General features: G+C 35.7%; 1 protein-coding gene and 1 non-coding gene across 2 annotated transcripts; one reads left to right on the forward strand and one right to left on the reverse strand.

The window, feature by feature from the left end:
• The first annotated feature begins 6,706 nt into the window (after positions 1-6,706).
• Positions 6,707-6,847, forward strand: LOC145772926 (U4 spliceosomal RNA). Its single transcript, XR_014289353.1, has one exon. It is a non-coding gene; the product is annotated as a U4 spliceosomal RNA (small nuclear RNA).
• Positions 6,848-11,885: 5,038 nt separating this feature from the next.
• On the reverse strand, positions 11,886-20,555 carry LOC145772532 (solute carrier organic anion transporter family member 4C1-like). The gene is made up of 11 exons (XM_082584398.1): positions 20,381-20,555; positions 19,642-19,908; positions 17,592-17,768; positions 17,242-17,341; positions 16,600-16,718; positions 15,837-16,097; positions 15,316-15,505; positions 14,753-14,912; positions 13,983-14,134; positions 12,952-13,157; positions 11,886-12,055 (listed from the first exon to the last, which is right to left on the reverse strand). Exons 1-11 carry the CDS (start codon positions 20,553-20,555, stop codon positions 11,886-11,888), a joined length of 1,977 nt encoding a protein of 658 aa, XP_082440524.1.
• Between the last annotated feature and the right edge of the window lie 1,761 nt (positions 20,556-22,316).

The following is a 22,316-nucleotide window of genomic DNA, read 5'->3' on the forward strand; positions in this document are numbered from 1 at the left end:
GGGTAGTCATTGACCAATTTGCTAGTTATTACTTTACCACTGGTGTCAGTATCTTTTGAGTTGTCCATTGCCAACAGTCAATAGAAATATATTATCACTGTAATTATCACTGCAAATGAGTATTTTAACAATTCTCCAAAGTCAGACTTTACATAATGTATTGCAGTAGGCTATTATTAAGTTACTTACATAAATGGTAGCCTTTTTACGCAATAGTCATTGTACGTTTACTGAGCGTGTTCATTTCAGGGACATTAGAAAGTTTAGCTTGCGGTCAATAACGTTGACAAAATTCTGCAACGATGACATGAAAAGTGATGACAGATTTTGCTAAAGTGAAACTTGTCGTGACAAGACTCTTTCAGCTAATGTTGTTACTTCTCTCTGATATCGAAGACAGGACTTTTAGGAAGGTTATTTCGGTACCAATCAGATTCCCGACCTCTCGTACCAAAACAAGACACTTCTAAATGGAAAAAAAAAACATATAGGCCTACTGTCACAACAAATAACTGAGGAAAGGAAGAACAAAAAGATTATGAAAATTAGCTAGGAAGAAAGTATAGTTCTCCCCCAAAAAGAAAGGCTTGATTCCAAAAAATGAATTAGATGTAACATGCACCCAGTGGCGTAACTACCCATTGGATCTTGTGGATAAATCCAGGGGCGGCACGTTGCTAGAGGGCGGCAAAAAGTGATAACGTTTTAAAGTTTAAACCGGGGACAATCCCCGGTTTAAACGAACAAAGACAATCACATTAATTTATTCTCAGAGAGACTCAGACTGAAACGACCTAAGTTAACACTGATCTAAGTGAAGCCAAAAAATTAAACAAGTTATGCCTATAAACTAATTTGCAACTTTTTTAGTTTGTGCCTCACCATGTGGTATTTGTGACGGTTTAATGATACCCATGTTGTTGAAGTAATGATAGAATGTCGGTTGTAACTTGTAAGCTATAGCATTGTTCACTTTCGGGAGGAGACAGGAATGGACCGTGAGGTCATCTAGTCAACTGCCACATTTACCATCTGTCTGTGGTAGATAGACGGGATTCCTCCATCTTCATGTGTGAAGATGGGTTAGGTTAGTGAAAGGTTTAAAGTTTCAGGTCTGAAATAAATCATTTAGCTTAACTCAGCAAGTTTGAAGTTATGGTTATTGTTTTTAACTAATGTGCTGCAGATTGCAGAACAAGATTTGAGTCGCAATTTTTTAAAATTAATTTTTGCTTATGACGAGAGTAAAAGAAAGTGAAGATTTTTTTTAGAAAGAAAAAGAAAGCTAGAGAAGAGAAACTAAAAAGAATGAAGGATTTTGAAGTTCGTAAAAATTGCCTCTGCTAAAAAAACAGAAGAGATTAGCAGCCACAGTAAATCTCTACGATACCTCAAGTTGAGACGGAAGAAGAAGTGTATAGGCTACCTCGAGCAAAACAATCACAAAGTGATCATTGAAAGAAAGCCCATGAATGAAACACTTTCAGATAAAGATAAAACAGATATTATTCTCATAATGATGTGGCTACTTGGCCAGAAATATTAGCTCATAACATAAGAGTTGAGATGATCAAATTAGGGCCCGAAAGGTTTCAGAATAAGGAAGGGCCATTCAAGCCATCGATTAGAGTAAATACAGGAGACAAAGAATCCTTCAGCTGTCTGAGCAAGAAGTGGTTTTATTTTGAACTTTCAATAAAGTTAAACAAATCTTCTTTAATTCTTCTGTTGTTTTTAATTTTAATCAGCTTTTACGACGGTGTCAAGGTGGGTAGGGGCGGCGTTTCGTGCAAACATCCAAGGGCGGCATATTGCGTTGTTACGCCACTGCATGCACCCATTGTAGCAAAAACGTGCGCGATGTTTTTTTTTAAGTTCCAAGTTGCCTTTTATAAAACGTTGAACAACGAACATGCCTTGATATCAGAATATTATGTAGCCGACGTAATTTTCCACTCATTTACAAAATTAACAACAATAAAATGCATCACTTAATGTTGCAATGATAATTCTAGTTGTCTAATTCGATAAATTAGAGCGAAAGGTCTGCAATTCTAATTCTAATCTAATTCGATAAAAGCTTGTTTGCTCTAATGGTAGTTCTAATCCAATTTCCAGTTTTGCTAAAAATTTTAGTTTGTAGGCTATAACAGTATTTTTTGGCAAATAAAAGGATACTGCGCTCTTATCAACCTTATACAAAGAAAATGCAATAAAACGATCAAGATCAAAATGTCATTTCATCCCGTGAGCATGGAAGTCATGAAAAATTCGATTAATCTATCAATTTACTGACGTCACGATGTATATTATAACGTAAGTGGTTTTGGTGCTGTGATGGTGGAATGACACTTGGATCCCGAGTTGCCACATTGGCGTTTTTATCCAACCATGGCCACCTCGATCTTTAGGTAGCCATGATCCAACTAAAAAAAGATTTGTGACAACTTCGTCCAAGGTCCAACTAATGCTAATCTGGTTTAAATTCTACTCTAATTTGTGAAAACTTGGGTAGCTCTAATTCTGATCCTACTCTAATTTGTGAAAGCTTAAATTAGCCTACTCTAATTAAAATTCTAATCTAATTTCGAAAGGCTACAAAAACTCTAGTTGTCCAAGTCTGGTTGCGGCCGCTTACTTGAGTCAACTTCGACCAACTTCAAACAAGAGTTGATAGTTTCCACTCTAATATGTAGCCGCCTACAACTCTGACCACGTCATATCAAAAGACAAAGTTTATTGTCTATTGAAAATTGGTCTGTTGAATTTTTTTTAGTGTTTTGTTGATTGGTTCAGCGCTGAACTTTTAGAGTCTTATGCTTGAGTTACAGTTTTGGTTGAGAGGTGACTTTCTTTAACCATAGACAGATAAAACCAAGCAACTACACAGCATTTAACATCATACATTAGAGTGAACATAAAACTATTAACTACAAACTACGAACGTTTTCGGCCATACTCAAGTTAGCCCTTCTCAAGTAACGAAAATAACTGATTTTACAATAGATGTACTCAAGTTAGCCCTTCTCAAGTAACGAAAATAACTGATTTTACAATAACATCTATTGGTGGAATGACATTATGACAGTTTGCAGAAGGAGTGTTGAATCAATACATCGATGGCTGGCATACAGTGGCAGAAGCTTTCGGCAGTAAAAAGTTTACTAACTCTATGGCAGTAAATATATCGTTTTGAAAATTTAGACGGTAACTTAGGCAACTCAAGCATACAAACTACGAACGTTTTCGGCCATACTCAAGTTAGCCCTTCTCAAGTAACAAAAATAACTGATTTTACAATAACATCTATTGTAAAATCAGTTATTTTCGTTACTTGAGAAGGGCTAACTTGAGTATGGCCGAAAACGTTCGTAGTTTGTATGCTTGAGTTGCCTAAGTTACCGTCTAAATTTTCAAAACGATATATTTACTGCCATAGAGTTAGTAAACTTTTTACTGCCGAAAGCTTCTGCCACTGTATGCCAGCCATCGATGTATTGATTCAACACTCCTTCTGCAAACTGTCATAATGTCTTTTTTTCTGCAAAGACACTCTGCAATGCACTGTCATGTGAAATTCTGCATTGAGGTATGCGTTGGTCAAATGCTTTGGTGGCAAGCGGCAAGGCGTGAACATTCTTAGCTCCAGACAAACGGTCTATTGCGTTGAAAATGCAACTAATTTGTTTTAGCTAAAGGAATTTATTTTCAGCTGCAAGTCGCTGCTTTTTTCACTCGAATTGCTCGATATTTTGTTCTAAAAAATTGTATTTTTAGGTTACAAAACTGTATTTTTTTGTTGCTGCGAAATAAGACCTGGCTTACCTTGTTGCATTGTCGCCATTCTGCAACTTTGCAAAACCGTTTTTTTTTCTAGTTAGCAAATCAGTCATTATCGATTTAACGTCTACAAACAGTAAATCAACATAAAAACGGAATGGTGATCTGTCCGGGTTGGCAGCGTTTCTTCCGCAGAAACAGGTAAAACGTAAAGTAAATTAGAAAGCTATTCATTTCTATTTTCTAGACTAACAAACTCTGACACATTGCAAAACTTGAGGCAGGGATCAGTTCTTTTTTTAGTTCATTTGGTAAAACAGGTAAAAAAACTGTTAAAAACAAACGTCATTGTCTCTGTGACCAAGTCATGATAAGATTTGCAAAAAAAGTTGAAACAGCAACGGATCTTGAAAAACTGAGAACATCACAGTTTCAACAAAACAGACATTGTAAAGAAAACACAATTTTAAACTTGATATTTCTAAAGGCCTTGCCTTCTAGAAAAATTCAGAGAGCTTTTATCACGTGTTTTGATCACATTTTGCGTAGATTTTAGTTTTTATAATACTTCTTGTTTAAGACGTTTACATTTGAATGTGATCACCAAATCAAAGATTCGTTTCCAAAGTTGGATTTAAGTTTTTGGTTCATAAAGTTATTTTTTGAACCACAAACAGGCAAAACAAATTAACTTTGACGGGTTTAACGTAATGTATTACACACAAAATATAACAGAATCAAAATAAACTCAAACTTTTTCGACACCTATTTGTGTCCTCATCAAGAATTACAAATCTGCAATATACAAATTTATAAGATAAATCGGACTATGCATTATAACTGTAACGACACTCCGAACTGAAATGCACAAACTCAACAAGTGATTCAAGAATGATTGCGAGTAAATAATATGGCAGGAAACGATCACATGCAGTGTAAAATTCAAGCATGTGACAACAATTAGAACACATTCAGAAGGAAAGACGAGCCACAGGAAAATAATTGCCTGTGAGAGACGGATTATTGCGTTTGATTCTTAGCGCTTCCGTGATCTTGGTCTGGTATTCAGATCTATTACAGTTATAGTGCATAGTTGGATTTATCTTATAATTTTTATTTTATGTATATTGCAGATTTGTAATTCCTGATGAGGACACAAGTAGGCGTAGTCGAAAACGTTAGATTATTTTAATTTTGTTATATTTTTTCTGTGTGTAGACTAATACATGATGTTAAATCCGTTAAAGTTACTTTGTTTTGTCTGTTTATGGTTCAACAAAGCGAACTCTTTACCAAAGCTTTATCAAAGTTATTTTTTCTTGACAAGGAAATTGTTTTGTAATTTATTTTTTAAGTTTTGAGTAGCCTTTGTTGTTAATTATTTTGAACTGCAGTTAGTTTGTTGTTGATTTATTAGAGCTGCAGTTATTTCTGTTTGTTACTTTGAGTAATTAGTTTAGTACATAATGACTTGGGCTGTGGAGTCGGAGTCCAAATCTCTGGAAGTCGGGGGGATTTTGCGTGTCCGGAGTCGGAATCGTTGAAAAAGGCCGATTCCGACTCTGGCTTGAAACAAAACGATGAACAATAAAGTTTTTGTTTGCAAGCGTTTTTCAAAATGTTGTTTCTTTTTTTGTATTAGGCCTACGTTATAAAATTTTACCAGATATGAGAAACATTTGCTCTTTTCAGTTTTTGTAAAGGTCTCCGTTTCAATTTCAATCACAACTTGAAGAAATTTAAATAAAAAGAAAATAAAACAGACAAAATTTTTAAAAAATTTGGCAACCTTCAAAAATTTAGCAGCACTTACGCCCAACTCCACACTCCACAGTCCCGATAATGACCACAGACGCTTGTCTGTAGTATTCCTATAATGCAAAAAGGCCTATTTCTATAAAGGCAGGTTTCCTATAAAGGCATATTTTTCCTCTTATTTTTATTACCATTTTCATTACCACCGGGATAGGTTAATTTAGCTGTTTAATTAATTAAGTTAAAAGTAACTTAATGTAGCTGAGTGAAAAATTTTGCACTTTAAAAAATCGTAATTTCTTATTAGCTAACTTATTCAGAAAAATGCTATATATGGACTACGTTACTTTACAATGCAGAAACATGGACAGTTTGAACACTGTCATCACAAATGGTTAAACCACTTGAGGCATTTGAAATACGGATTTATAGAAGAATACTTATAATTACATAGTTACATGGAAGGATAACATCACAAAAATGTATGTCCTATCTAAAATACAAACCAACACGGAAATTCTACAAACAATTAAACCAAGAAAATTGAAATATTTTGGCCATATGATTCGCAATAATTCTATTCAAAGACAACTACGGTACTAGACGCAAAAATGAATGGCAAACAAAATAGGGGCAGACCACCAAGAATTTAGGCTAACGGTATTGAAGACTGGTTACAAAACTGCAGTAGAAAAATCTCACAACAGAGAAACCAACCCTTGACGAGAGGAAGGAACTTAATGATGAAGATTAGAAAAACATCACTGGTCGATTCTTCTTTGTGTTTCTTTAATTTGCTACTGACTTAAACATGTTTGCCTCTGACATGTAGGCCTATAAATGATGTGACTGAGAGAGGTAATAGCGAAAAAAATATGCAAAATTGCTTGATTTTTCCTTGTTTTCAAGTTTGTTAGATCAAGTTACCAAATGCCCCTTAGGTCAGTTATTGTTTTGCGCTACGTTTTTCTTACATATTGTAAATAATATGCAAATGATATTTCAATGACAAAACTTATGTTATTGGATCTATTAACATGAACAACTTAAAGCGTGTGACTCTACAAACTGATGCAAGGCAAAGCGATTTCATGAATTTTTTTTTGTATGCGTACCACAAATATGAAATAGTCATGGAAGTTCCAATATGAAAACTCTTCAAATTCTCTTCAGCTTTGCGCAGAGGCGATGTCGTAGTCAATGAGGTTTATCCGAGACGCGATTATTGCTAGTTGAAAACTATTCCCAATACCCCGCCCTGACGACGTGAAAAACCGTCGGCTGTGGCAATTTCTGAAGGGTTCTCCGGAACTCTAAATTGTTTAATATATACGTACAACACAGGCAATTCGAAGGGGCAACGTTATTGTAATGGCTGGTCACCCGCAAATTTTTCGTACACATTACTAATCTTATTATATCGTATGCAAATTGCAAATGTTAAACATTTATCCAGGTTTTAGTAGTTTGACATCTTTTTTGGCTCACATCTTACAAACTAAACTAAAAACAGAGAGAGACTGTTTACCAGGCATTTCATAATTAATTAAAGTAACTTGCGTTCTTCTGATGACTATTTATTAGGTTACCTCCTGATGTTAAAGATGATAACTAGCTTTTTGTATTTCCGACGTTTCGTCAGTCAGCACGACTGACTTTATCAAGGTGGCTAAAACAGGTTAACACAACCTGTTCAGCAACGATGGCACAACACAAAAACATACTGATAAAATGAATAAAGTAAAGCAGCAAGAATCAGATTTAAAACACGCAACAAGATGACTGCAGTTGAAACTGCAAACAGTGAATGCCTAAAACCAGTAGGCTACTTTCCAACAGCGTAAATTTATCTATCGGTGGCCCTAAAGGTGGCCTCTTGAAGGTGGCCCTAAAGATAGATAAATTTACGCTGTTGGAAAGTAGCCTACTGGTTTTAGGCATTTACTGTTTTCAGTTTTCGTCGTCAAAACGAATTTACGAGATTTAGTTTTCGGATTACTATCCCACCTAGTCCCCTTCCAGTTTTCGAACTTTAAAGGATTAAGAAAAATTTTGCGGCAACGCAGTTAAGAAAAACCATGCCAGTGAGAGTCGTTTACAGTGGGGCCAACCTTGCGGTTTTCCCGCAAGTTTGGGCTTGTTTTTTGGCCAGTCAAACTTTTTTATTTGTAGTGTCTGGAATGAATAATAATTTCCACAATGTTCATATATATTTGCTATTCAAATCTTGTGTTCGCTAATTTCTGGCAAAGAAGATTTCTAATTTGCTGTAAACTTGTTAAAACTTTTGATAGCATTCGTTACTCATGAGGCTTTCGGTTTTATTCAATGCCGTTGTAACATTTTTGTGAAATGTGGAAATGAGTAAGAATTAACCAATAAGTGATATTTTTATTACTTCTGTTCTTAATAAAGTAAAACTGCTAGTTTGTTTCATCTGAGCTATTTATTATTTTTATTTTAATTATTTTTAGTAATTGGTATTCATTGCTTTTTTTAAGTATCGTTAGCGAAAAGTCATTGCTTTTTTGGGCATTATCGAATAGTGAAATAGTCATAGCTTTTTGACTAATCAATAACTATAAGCCCCATATAGCAAGGGGATGTCAATGAAAAAAATGATGAAGAACTTGATATGAAACATTTTACCCAATCGCTGTAAACTATAACGGACATTTAAAAGGTAGTCAGACCCAGGGCCCGATTAACCATGAGGCACACGAGGCACAGGCCTCAGGCCCCCTGGTTTTGGGGGCCCCCAATTTTTTTATACATTAGTACCATAAGCGTATGTAGCGAAAGTGAATTCCAGCTTCTATCATATGTAAAAAAGTCAATACTTTCACAGGTTTCAAGGAACCATTAATAAACTCAGCTAGTTCAAGTGTATATTTTGCAAGTGTTTCCAATATGAAATGCGCTCAATTTCCAATCTGTTAGAGAGATTTTTCATCCAATAATTTTTGTAACAAATATAAGAGTGTTCATACTGTTAGAAAGTTGTAGGTAAATTGGCTAAATTAATATTTATGAAGTTATTAGTTTTACTTGAACTATTTGTTAGCCCATATTTCATCATTCACAGAGACTACGTGACATTGCAAAGAAGGCGATTGCCAATAGGGGCCCCTAAACTTAGCTGTGCCTCGGGCCCCCGTGAGCCTTAATCAGGCCCTGGTCAGACCACTTGGCATGCGACAACTCAGCAAGTTGTTCAACTCAGCAAGTATATTTCAGCTACTGCCAAGTCAGCAAATAGGATTAATACTTGCTCAGCTGGGACATGCTTGGTAATCGTTTGTTAAACTGGTTTTGATGATTTGTGGCATGCTGAGCTTCGGCTTGCTCAGTTGTTACTTTCTCAGTTTCATCATTTACCAACTTCAGCCACAAGCTGAAGTGTTGCTAGCTCAGTTATCATTTGCTCGACTGCCATATGTGCTCAGTTCACAACTACTGACTTGTAGGAGACTCGATATAAACTGAACATTTCTACAGAGCCTAGAGGAAGCTGGATGTCGATTGATACCTATTTATTTTTACTGTCTCATGCGTTGCCCAAACGGAATAAATTCTAACATAACAAAATAAGAACATTCCCTGAAAGTAACAACAAAAACACAAAGTATCATGACTTTTTACTCGTGTATTGTAACATCCGCAGTCTGGGGTCGTACCATGGGCACGTATGAGAAACCCCTTGCCTCCCGATCAGGGACACGGAAGTCATGGTAAGCAGGTGACGGATGAGGAGTAAAGGCAGCTGATATGGTTTCAGAACTGATTTTATTTCTCACGGTGCTAGGCAGAAGATACCGAACAAGGTACAATGGCTAGGACTCTCGTCCTGTAAGGACACTGCCCACACAGAAGGCAACTGCAAACCACTGTGTGCTATCTTATTGCAAAGAAAATTATGGTCAGACAAATAAAAAGAAGTCAAATGAACAGCGTAAATGGGGTTTACAAGGTAAACACTTCGCTCGGAAGGGATTGCCATGTGCGACAGGTGGCACCCGATCGTCATAATGCGACTGTCAGCAAAGTTAAACCAAAACGCATAGGAACGTGGAATGTGCGTACTTTGTATAGGCTGCTGAGATGTGGTTTCTCAGAAGAATGTTGAGGATATCTTGGACTGAAAAGAAGAGTAATGACAAAGTTATGAAATTGGCAAATGCAGAAAGGAGATTTATAACAACAGTTAAAAGGCGTCAGATGCAATTTGTAGGTCATATTCACAGACATGGAGATTTGGAAAAATTAGCTCTATTGGGAATGATACAGGGAAAAAGAAGCAGAGGTCGACAAAGATTAACTTATTTAAACAGCTTGAATCAATGGGCCACAAACACAACAGTTAAAACGAACGATTTTATACGAATGGCAAATGACAGAGAAGTTTGGAAGACCATGATCGCCAACGTCTGCATCAGATCAGGCACATAATCATAATCATCATTGTAACATTCCATGAGGTAAAGTAAGAAGCAAGTATGATGCAATCAAATTTACAAAGTATTTTGCTCTCATGAGGGGAATCCAAATAAGCATCTTGTTGTTTCCAGCAATAATGATTTCAAGATAATAATTCGTTTTCTATTCTTTAATTTTAAAGTTAGGACATAATCCTAATATTCAAACTTCAGCTGCAAAATTTCTGGTTTGGTACGACGTTCAACAAGAAAATTTAGAAATAAAAAGTCAACATTTTTCTGAAACACGCTCAATAAAAGCACAATTTATAACAGCAATACAATTAAAAGCGAATTTCTTTAGGCAAATTCAAACAAAACAAAAATTGTTACTGTAAAGAAAATTAATTTGATACAAAGCAAAATCAAGACATGAAGTTTTGCTCAAAGAAATTTTTTCTTTATTGGTAAGTTTTCAAACTGCTTGTTTCGAAATGCTCTGACGAGTTGCAAAAATAACTAATCAGCAAGTCTTTGCAAAACATGATGCAGCAAGCACTGACTGTGAAGTTTGCGATGTTTATGACTTCTACGTTTTATTTATGTTTTGCATTTTAATACCATTTGCGATTTTTGTTACATTTACCCAGCACTATCAAGAATGAACAAATATGCTTGGATGTCCAATTTGAAAACTACTGTTTTTTTTTTTTTAAAACAAAATAGACCTAGGCCAGGGTGGTCCAAGACTGCGAACATGAAGGGCCAAATTAGGGTCTGAGAAAAACTTCACGGGCCGCATAGTGAGAAATGATAACGCGTTGCTGAAAGTAGAAACGTTGTTAAATAAAAACTTAACTAGGTTGCGATTTTGAACTTCTTTTCCATAGATTTCGATCTGTTTTAGCTACATTCTTACTGTTCGCAGGCTATGAACATTAACAAATCTTGTCGCTGACAAAATGCAGTTGCAATGAAAGGACTGAGTTTGCTGTTCTGACCGACCTAATGTTTTGCTGCACGCCAAACTCACTTTTTAATTTCTGCTTGCGACTCAAAAAATGATTTTCAGCTAGTAAAAAAGATACGATACATAACACGTTATTCTATTTTATGTTTTCTCATGCATGGTGCTGTAATGTCGCTTTAAATTAAACTCTTTAAGCACTGAAATAAGTTGCAAGCAAACCAGACACTAGTGGTTTACCATTGCTATTGGCAAAAAAATACCTTTTCTCCCAAGTAGGATTGAACTCTCTGTTTGCCTCTGACACTTTTCTTTTGACACTCATGCTTTTAGTAAACTTTTTCCCTTGACTAAATAAATGAGTTGCAGCTAATTTACAACCAAATTCGAGAGTGTACTCTGTGCTAGCAACAAAAGCAAAATATCAACGCACGTTTGTGTCGTCACAAACCGACATTGTTCCCTCATAGTTATCTATTGACCCGATTATGCACGACTTATTTAGGGTTGTGGCGAATGTCATGTATTTATAAAACGTAGGTGTATTTTTAAACCCTGGATTTAGCACTAATAATTCCGGCATGCACAAAGTGTTCGTGGGCCGCATGCGGCCCGCGCGCCAGAGTTTGGACCACCCTGACCTAGGCTATTGCAGAAGCAAGAAGCGACTGGCATTATTGGTAGGCTACACACAATAAAACAAAGTTGTTTCAAATTGAAACGAGACAAATCAAAATTTTAACCAAAAAAATAATTTTAAATAAAAGGAAGTTTTTCTTTCTAAAAAAGTTTTCTAATATTTTTGTTTTAAAATACAATTTTTGCAACTTCAAGCGATTTTTTCTAGCTGATGTAGATGACATTGAATCAATATTGCAGTAAACAAGGACATTTAGTACATTTCTGGACTTATAAATAAGAAATAACCAAGTTAATATAGCTCGAACGATCGGACTAATCTTGTTTTTTTAATCTTCTTCAAAACCAGGGTTTTGAACAGCAGTTGGTAGTTCTTTTTCTACCTCAACAGGATATTTTTTTCCACTTTTGCCATTTTCTTCCTTTAGCGAAACTACTGGTTCGTAAACCACGGCACCCAGAAAGTAGAAGAGTGCTGATACCAGACTGCAGATGACGGCTGCAAAATAAACACGGTGGTAGGGCTTAGAGCTCATATTTTTCATTGCTTGTGTGGCATAAGTGGTGATACAAATGCCGGCGAGAATGTTTTTCAGCTCTTTTAAAAGTACCGGTAGTAATAGGCTATTGAAAAAAAAAGATGGTCTTGACCAGCAAAGTCACGAGTTGTTTGTTGATTTGTGTACTAATTAAGTTCAGTATCGTAAAGTAGGCATAGGCCTACATAAATACACCATAATACACTTTCAGTTGCACTCAGCAAAGCCAAAATATATTAAGTGTAAAATAGTTGTTTATTGTTTTTTTTGCTGGCTGGATATCGTTTGTTGCAGGAAACATGTTTTCTGATCCCGGACACATCCATCATAAAACATAAAATGTCTATGACAATATGTTTATTATGTTACCCTGAATTCGGCGAAGCAGTAGGTTATGTTCAATTAACTTTGGCAAACACTGAAATCATCAATCAAGACAGTATACAGTAGTTGTGTAATCTACTTTGTACCTATGAAATTAAGGTGGCCAGCGTATTTTCTTCAACAACTACCCCACTGGGTAGAGGTGAGCGGTGTTTATGAATAACCAGCTTAAGCCGGGTATCGATCCATGTTTGCATTATTGGAAAGCCAACGCCTTATTTGCTGCGCCATCCGTCTGCCTTTTTAAGTTACCAAAATATCTCTATAAAACTGTAATAGCCTACCAGAAGGCACAACTTCATAAGTTAATCGGGCTGTCTTTAAAGGCACTTAATTCACAATAACTGCTAAACATCGAGTGTTTGTGACAAATGACTGCTCTATTAAATAAGTCGTAGTATTACGGTTGATACGGTTGTGATGCAAGAAATACTTCTTATCAAAATACTAACGAATAAATGGGTGCACTTACTTATTAGAACAAAGTATAAGGCCATATCCTTGCTCTCGTAAATCAAGCAAGCCCCGCTAGCGCCACTGCACTGTCTGGTCTGCCATTGGATGCAAGCCTTGTCAACAAATGATCCATACAGAATGGGGCCAGGTATGGTGCCCAAAACTCGAACCAATATCAGCTTGACCCCCAAGCCAAAAGATCGCAAGTGTTCTGGGATCACTCTGAAACGCAAAGGTTTAGAAAACTTAACGAGTTGCGAAATGTTTCGACGTGTAATGAAACTAAGTACTAGCGTACGCAAGGGGGGCCATTGGGCCATGGCCCTCCTCCCCCCTTAAAAATGTTTTAGTAGTTAACGACGTAGATTAAGACATTTAATATGTTTTGAATTGCATTGTCAAAGCAATTAACAATGTTGTTCTATAGACTAAGCCAATACGAAATACATGGCCCAATTAATCCACCTACCCCACCCCAGGTATGCTAACGTAGCATAGGGTTCTGTAAGCCTATTATAGTGCGAAAGAAATGGATAAAGTTTAAACTAAAACCATACTGGGAAGTCATGAAGACGCCTGGGATATCAATGGCCAGTGGCGTAGCCAGGGGGGAGGGGGGTTTGGGGTTACAACCAAGCTTTCAGTCTAAAAAAAAACTTGCCTAATTTTAAACAAACTACATTAAAAGAGCGAGTTTTTCCAATACCAAACATTCAAACATCTCAGCCGGTCGTCAAACCCCCTTTCCCCTTTCAAAATTCCTGGCTACGCTACTGTCAATGCCCTCACCCCCTTTGAGAAAACCCTGCGTGCACCACTGAAACTAAGCCTCTGATTTTGCTAATGTATATATTTATCACAATTATGTTCGTCGATTTCTCGTACAGGCCAATGTAAAAACGAATGAAAATTACATGACGAAAGCTAAAAAATCAGAGGTGAATTAAACTTGCTTAACCTATTGCTGATGTTTAGTCATCAAAATATGTTGAGCTATTTCTACAAGAAAGTTTAGATTCGTGATAGCCTACGTGAATCACAACTAACCTGAACGTTGTTAAAATTGTTGGCGTGAATGGCAGAAACGAAAAACAGATGAGTAGAACCAACAAAACCATAAATCCGGGCAAAGAATTACAATCGGATTCACATGAACCGATTGTCAAAGTACTGTTTGTGCATCCGCAATCCGTAAATACCTGTCAAAGATAAAACATGTTAAACTCAAGCTTTTAAAGCTTATTTGGTTCTATGCAGCGACCAATTGTTAAGACTTTTTTTCAAATTTGTTGATACATCAAATGCTTAACCGATTAATTGCCTGTCTATGGGAACAATAAAACTATCAATCGCTTCAATTACTGCACTCCCGAAGGCTGCCGCAACTCAGGTACTGTCCGGCATCCCCTCTTAGTCCCGCTACTTACAAAGACAAGACAAAATAAATTTGCATAAGTGGCCATTCAGTCTGCTTGATCGTCAAACTGATAAAAGAGAACTAGGAGTAATCAACAAATATGATTTTACTAATAGGCTACTTGGTGTAGTCGCAAAACTTTCCAAGTTGAAAGCAAACTTATTCGGCTTAAGTATTTCATTATTTTTCCTTCCCCAAATAAATACAGTTTTCATGTGTTGGATAATTAATGAGACCACCAATGGTAAACTGATTTCCACAACCTGGTTTTCCTTCTAGTCTCTGTATTGTTAGGGTTGACGTCTTTGGTAAACGAACAGATTTTTGTCACAGTAACAAAAAGTAAAGCTTAAATAAAAAGAATACTTTTTGTACTGTAACTCGAAAGCTCTTAACTCACCTGTTGAGAGTTGTTGAAGTCAACGTTGGAGCACCCGGCATGGCATGGTGAAAAGTAACCAAAACCATCCGATGAGCATGAAGCGACGTGGAACTCTTCCTGACAGCGACACATCTCATTGCAAGCCGAAGTCACGTTTGTGGGCTCAGCTAAGCTGTCGCTAAACAAAAAATAAATATCTTAATTCAGCGGTTAATTTTTGAGTGTATGCTTATAGATTTCGAAACATTGTAGGCATCCGCCAGTAGTTATTCGTTTCATCACAGCTCTTATTTTCCAGCGACGAAATGCAATCAAATGAAAAAGAAGCAAAGAGCCAGCAAGAAAAGAGTAAGCGGCAAGCTCTAACAGAGTTGGGATGTGAGTATGCAACAAAATACCTCCTCTCTTCCGATCCGCTTCTGTCAGCCTCCAATTCGCTATAATTGTAAGTGAAGCTTAACTGCACTCTCCAAAACCAGGAACAGTCATCGGTTCATTTGGTCATTAGGTAGAAACGTTTTGAGCAACCTTTGCGGCAATAAAAAAAAGTACCATTTTTGATCATGCTTGAAGTTACTTACTTGTATGAAAAGGTTAAGCCGGCAACAGGAAGATTTTCACAGGAAAGAAAAAAGAGCGGAGATACCGCAGCAATTGCGACTGTGGTGGCCGATGTAAACCTCAGCATACCGCGAGGTGTCCACTGGAATGCGTAAACAAGAATACCACCGGTTATGCTTCCCACAATTGCAGCAGGAACGATCGTGACACCTACAGTGATATTTTCAAAATCAATTTGTTACACTACGGATAGCAATGTTATCACATAATTCTATTTGCAAAGAATTCAGAATCAATTACAATAGACCTACTCCTTTTTGTAACATTTTAAATATATCAAAACTTTGATAGTAAATGCAACAATAAAAAAACAACAATTCTTGAAAGCTAAAAATTTCACTACAAGGGTCAATAAGAAATTTATTGAAGATTGTTTAGTTAATGAAACATTTTTTCTGGGAAATAATTCCCTTTTTCGAAATCAAAACGTTGTGACAAATTTAAAGTTGATAAAAAAATAAAGCTCAGGTTATATACCTACCTGATAGCAATGCTGCGTTTCCCAGAGGTAAGTGAAAATTATTTTCAATAAATTTTGTTAAAAACGCAGAAAGTCCAGTCAAGACCAATCCACCAACACAATCGCCCATGGTAGAAAATAGAAATGTTTGGTTTTTGAACAAGGTCCATAGAGACATTGGAAAAGCTTTTACTGAGTTTAAAAAGCCTTTGCCTGTAGCTGCTGTTGAAGTTCCAAGCTTGTGAACTTCTGGCACGCGATTTGCTCTATTTTTGGCAGTGCCTTTACAAAAATAAAAACAATCAATAGAAAAATAAAATCTGTTAACTAATTTTTTGCGTAAAAAAGTCACATGCATTAATTTTCAATACCGGTGCTGAATTTTTTTTTATACAAATACCGGTAACTGTTTTCAACAACTTTAATTGTTCTCCCTTTTCGCTACGAAAATGATTCAATTAGACTTGAAAGAATAGGATTGTAAATGTAAAAAGTTTTGCTTTTTTCAAGTTATGCTTTTCTAATTTGTATCCTGTCAGCAGAATCGTCATCCCTTAAATTGACGTCGAAAATCCAGTTTCACTGATAGTTTGAAAAAAACAAAATTGTGAAGCGGATTACCGTTTTAGCTTAAATAATTAAAAATAACTTCACGCACGCAGTTGTTTTCATGATTTTCTATTGACCGCTGGCTGCTCTGACTAAAACTAAGTTAGACGATAGCACCTGCTGTTACAACATAATATTATGAACTTTAGACACTACCATGCCTATCAATGCTTGCCTGGCAACTGTTTTGGAAAACCAAATAATGGGATAACAAGCAACCAGCAAAGTCCCATAATGATCATTGGCATCACCCACCAGGCTCCAACCCAACGAGGATCGTAAAGGGTGAGATCTCTGAAATATGGGAAATATAATTGGCAGTTGTGAGGAATGAGTTAGTGTGGAATAGTTGTGAAATAATTGAACAATATGTTGAAATATAAAGTAATATGTTAAATAAACAGTTGAAATAAGTGGAATAGTTGTGAGGAATTTTATAGCAGTCATTCTTCTTTCTTTCCTTGGCCAGAAAAACAGCAAAAAAAAGGACGTAAAGATGCTAATAAATGCAAAAATGCAATTATTCCACCGTTGGTCTCTAAGAAGGGAAAAAGATGCAAGACGGTACACATCAATTTTCATCTTTTTTATGTTTACCCAATTTTGTGCACTTTGTACAAAAAGTGTGTTTGCAGTCTACTGTAAAGTACGGTTATGGAAACAAAAAACGGTAGAATAAAACAAGTAGAATACCATGTCATATGCAATGGGTTACATGTTGTAGATTAGCCTGCACGTTTCATTGAAGATGGCAGTGTTTGTTATTAATTAAACAAAGCACTTGTCAGAACGTAGTTAGTTGTTTAGTTATTCTTACGTAGTAGTGCGGTCAAAATCAACATAATATTCGGAAAGAAATGTTCCGCCTGAAAGGAATCCTATCATTGACCCCAGAAATATGGCTGCGTTGGCAATACCTGGAAATAAGAAATGTTTAACTGTAGATATTCAATTATTTGCTTTCTAATGCTGCTTCAAAAACTGCTTTAACTGATCATGGCCACGTATTTCATTTGTTCCTGTTTTTATTAAATTGTATCAAGGAAAAAGTGCAAGTTGTCAAATTTAAATCATTTGAAAATGTAGCTTAAAGTTAGACGTAGCATTAACAAGAAAAGTAAAAAGTTTTGCATTAGTATCTATAAAATTTGATTGTTAGGTATTTACCTAAATATATGGATGATGTGCGCTTGGGGACGCTATCTTCAATATAAGAGAGACCAAGTGTATACGCTGGAGTGAGGCCAATTCCCATGATCAGACAAGCAAAAAATAGAATCAAAGCATTATTTCTTTCCTCTATTTCCGACGCACAATCGGGTTCAAACGTGTTATTGCATATCACTGTAAAACATAAACAACACCAATAGGCACTGAAATCGAAATGGATATTAGTAAATAATCAAACTTTTAAATAAACTATATTTGGATAAAACGTCAAACTGGCATAAACTCGTTTCAACTTTTCTTTCTTTCCCTTTTGAAGAATATTTTGGGCAATGGGCAGCCTTGCATGCAAACAGAGGTCTAGAGCCAAAAAAATGTGTCCTCAAAATACTCGACGCATTCATCCGAACAGTGGATTTTTCTTCGATATAATTTTCAACTACAATTCGAACCCTCCTTGACAGTTCGTTTTTTCACAGTTTAGAGCTACAGTTGTTGTAATAAAATTGGCTACGGCAACGGACAAGTAGGGTTTGTAAGTTTAATAGGCAACTTTGGTTGTGGTTTGCAACATTGCATTTACATTTATAAAATAGTTTAGGCGAAATCCTTTTTTCTTTTTTTTTAAATTATAATTTCGTTTTCATCTTACAAAGTCTTGTTTCCATTCCGTACAGAGACACCGCAGTGCACACTTTTAAAACTATCATTGTAGTTGTTAGGTAGTTTCTATTGAACAGCTTAGCGTACATTCCCCCCCCCCCCCCAGTTCTTTTACGCTTCAAGTGTTTTATACTTTTAATTGTAGGCCACTTCAAATATATATCGGATTTGAGATATTTTCATGTTCGGGAAGATTTTGGTGTCTTTGGATAACATTGCACCTCAGCTCTGGTGTCATTCTAAGTGTCAATTTTGGTCTAACACAAAAGTTTTTTCAAAGCATTTCAAAAATTTAATGACAATTTTTAATATTATACAATTTTATCTGTCTATAATTTTTAATATCATCGGTATTTTTAAACAATTAATTTTTTAGGTTATTTGAGTTTATAAGTGCGTTCAGCAGGCGTTATGAGGAAACATTATAATTTAAAGTTATCAATTAATCACTTTGGATACAACATATTTTATTGTAAACAGGAAATAATGCCGGATTTAAACTTTTTGCTTACTTTCAGAATGACTAAAAAAAATCAACAGATCTGTCAGAGTAAACAATGAATCACAGACGCTTATGACGTCAAAGCCTTGATTGCACCGTGAAGATCACAGTAGCAACAAGAAAATAGTTTTCAACTTTCACTATGTAGAATTACCTGACATAGCTTATCGCTCTAAATTGATTACTGTGTTAATAATATGTTATATCTTTTCAGTTTATTGTATTGTTTTTTTTTTTTTTTAATAATGACATTCAATCCACAAGAGTAGTTGTCTATAATCTGTCTACTCTATTGAATGCTAAAACTACGTCTTTCCTAAAGGTGTGATCTCTAAAGATGTTATTAGAAATTATGAAAATTGTTGGTTTGTAGCACAGTAACGTTTAATATAAATGCGACTAAAGATAAAACCTGTTCTCGAAAGTTTGACACAATTGAACAATCGTTTTTGCACTTTCAAATTTTTGTTCTATTTGTCATATTAATTTTTGCCAGTTGTATTCAACTCGTGTGGACGTGAAGTCACAAATCGTCAACCTAATAAAATAACTGTCTAAGTGATTTTTTGCAAAAAATGAGATATTTATACGAAAATGATTGGAAACGCAGAGCGGTTGTTTTGACTAGGTCGCTTGTTCAGATTGTTCACTACGAGTATAGCATGCTTAAAAAATTAAACTGCCTAAGACATGAGATGGACATAGACAATTTAATTTCTTGCCTAAATCATTCGATTTTTGACTTGGCAAAATGACTTAGGCAGTTTTTCTATTAGGCTGTCAAAATAAGAAATGTACCACGAAAAAAATGCATTGACGTCTTGTCGATCGTAGACTGAAAAAGGAAATGTCATAGTTAATTGTTTGGTACTTTAGTCAGCTCACCTGAGAGAAAATCGCCTCCACTTTTGTACAATGGAGTTATAAAATGGGGAAGAGCATATAGGAGACAACTGAAGCCCACCAAAGCTGCTCCTAAAGCCACCAACCGAGCACGGTTAAACTTATCTCCAAAATACGTGATAAAAATTGAAAAAATACAAAACCCAATATCATAGCCTGCCAAAATAATAGCCGACTGCGAGCTGGTCAATTTGAAGCGTTGCTCCAATGCACTGACGTTTGTGTACAGAACTCCTGCATTCATCATCGCTGAAAAGCAAAACGAAGATTTTCATATTTCTGCTGCCTAAAAAATAACTTACGATCTGCTTTAGATTCTGTAAGTCGACTTGTCGATTTATAGACTTGGTGGTCGATCAATACTGCAATTTAATTTTGAGAAAGGTGGTGTGCGATTTCAGATTAAACTCGGTAAATTTTGTAACTTTTATGTAAGTCATTTCCTTCTTTCCGACGTGATAACATATCCAAAAAATTTAACTTTCACTAACAAATTATCGGGCTCTGACCGGGTTCAGATAAGGAATGTAGAGCTCACTTGCAAGTCTAATAAGTAATATTTACTCGTAAATATAAGCAATAAGTAATATTTACGGTAAATATTTACTCTAATTCTCAGCCAATTTTAACCGAAATCTTTACTTTGTGTAATAGCATTTCTTTTACTGGTAAAAAGTTACAAACAAAAACAGCTCTAAGGACGTAACAAACATTCCCTCACCTGCCGTGCAAGTAAACAGCGTGTAGACGACCAAGAAACCCTTTGGATTATTGCAGCATTGTAGCACTGATGGTGTAAATTTCCAGAAACCATATTTTTTCTCATTAGGGTTTTTCTGTTCGAGTGAACCATGACCATCAGTTTTTCCCATTCCAGTTTCTTTGTCGGCTTGCATAATTAAAAATTAGTTCACTAAAACTAGAATAAGAAAAGTATGATTTAAGTAAGGAGATGCACGGTGGAAACAAAAAAGTTGTATGTTTTTTTCAATTACACACATAACCGCTAATTAAGCCACTTGATTAACTTTTTATCATTTTTACCAATTTAATTTTGTATACTGTAACCTACACACGCTTCTGCAGCTGTGAGATAGAGTAGAATGGCAATTATATGGACAATTGAATGTTTCAACCTTTATTTAATTTCTAAAATAAATTTAGCAATTAATGGCTTTCGCCAAGTCTAACTGAAGTGGCGGTTGGTTTCGATGACAATTAAAAACAAATACCCGAACGATTCAAAATCACCAGTTTTATAGTTTTAAACTTGTGTAGGCTAGTATTTATTTTGTTTTTAGAATTAAATTTTTGCTCAGTTGCTGCAATGCAAAATTCTCTTGCTCACTTGTCTTTTTAAAATCGCAGCTATTTCGTGTCATGACCTGCCCAGTTGTGCAACCGACGTTTGTATGTGAGGCTATGCCATGCTTATGACATCGGCCAACTCATCACAAGTCAAAAAGAATGTTGAAAGTTTTTCAATTTGCGATGCATCGTTGCAGATACTGAATTGGCCAGTTACTTCGTTTGTTTTTGACTGCACAACAATACTTCACTACTCCGCTTTTGTAGCACTTTTGGTGAAGCTTTTTTAAAAAAAATGAATTACCGCAAAATATATCTTGAAGCTGATGAGCACGATACAAAATTTCCCTAAACAGGGGTGGAAAGCATTTTTCATTGACGGGCTGTTGTAGTTTTTGACATTTCAGCGTAATTTGATGAATAATCTTTAGTCGCTTGGTTAATGCTAGGCAGCTGAAGATTAAAACTAAGTTGATGGCAAGGCAAGAAATTCAATCTTCATGTCCACCGTCAAGCATGGATTCAAGTGCCTTACAAAATTCGTCATTGTTACGGCTGCAGACGTTGAATCAACGTAAAAATGACTCATTTTGCTGTCTGGGGAGTGCTGTCAATAGGTGTGGTACTGATACTCTTTCCAACATCGTGCAGGTCTTCTCACCGCTTCACTACGCAGCTGATATTTCGGGGTTGATTCTACGTATAAAGTTAAAGAGCTTCGAAGAAAAAAATAATTAAAGATGCAACATGTTAATTTTATTCAATATCATGGTTAAGATTTTCCTCTTTAAGAGTTTAACGTTTTGTATTTACGAAGTAAGGCAATGCCTCATAAACCAACGTTTGGTGTATTACAGATATTGTTTGACTACTGGTAATAAAAATACGTTAAACATCTAAAGAGTTTCAATTAGTTTTATAAACTCGTTTGACTTTCTGATGGAAATATAGCATGTTCTAATAGCTTTCTTGTTATAAACCATGTTTAATATCCCCTTTCCACCAATATAGAATGTAAAAGATCAGAATAGCCTCATGTTTTGAAACGACTTCGTGAAAATCATAAAATTTTAAGCAATTAGCTAACTCCTCTTCTAAATAGTTAAACATGACACTATTGTTAGACTAACAATCTTTAACGGTTTCAACTCATTTCAACTTAATCAATGTTCAAACCGACCCCGTATGACTTAATAAACATTTGTTTTTCCAACTGCACTATCAGTAGCCTACAATTCCCGCAATCCGTCTGGCATCTTTCCGACGTTACCAGTCAATTTTGATCCAGTGCATTGCAAATAAATGGTCTTGCCAACGCATTTTTTTAGAGAAAAGGATTAAATTGAGAA

The sequence above is a fragment of the Aplidium turbinatum genome, chromosome 6 (genome assembly GCF_918807975.1).
Source record: "Aplidium turbinatum chromosome 6, kaAplTurb1.1, whole genome shotgun sequence".
Taxonomy (NCBI): domain Eukaryota; kingdom Metazoa; phylum Chordata; class Ascidiacea; order Aplousobranchia; family Polyclinidae; genus Aplidium; species Aplidium turbinatum.

Coding starts and splice junctions, on each gene's coding strand:
- LOC145772532 (XM_082584398.1), bottom strand. CDS start 20,555: ATGCAAGCCGACAAAGAAACTGGAATGGGAAAAACTGATGGTCATGGT. Junction 17,769..19,641: donor TGGAGGCGATTTTCTCTCAG/GTGAGCTGACTA, acceptor TATGTTTTACAG/TGATATGCAATAACACGTTT. Junction 16,719..17,241: donor GATTTTGACCGCACTACTAC/GTAAGAATAACT, acceptor CCCATATTTCAG/AGATCTCACCCTTTACGATC.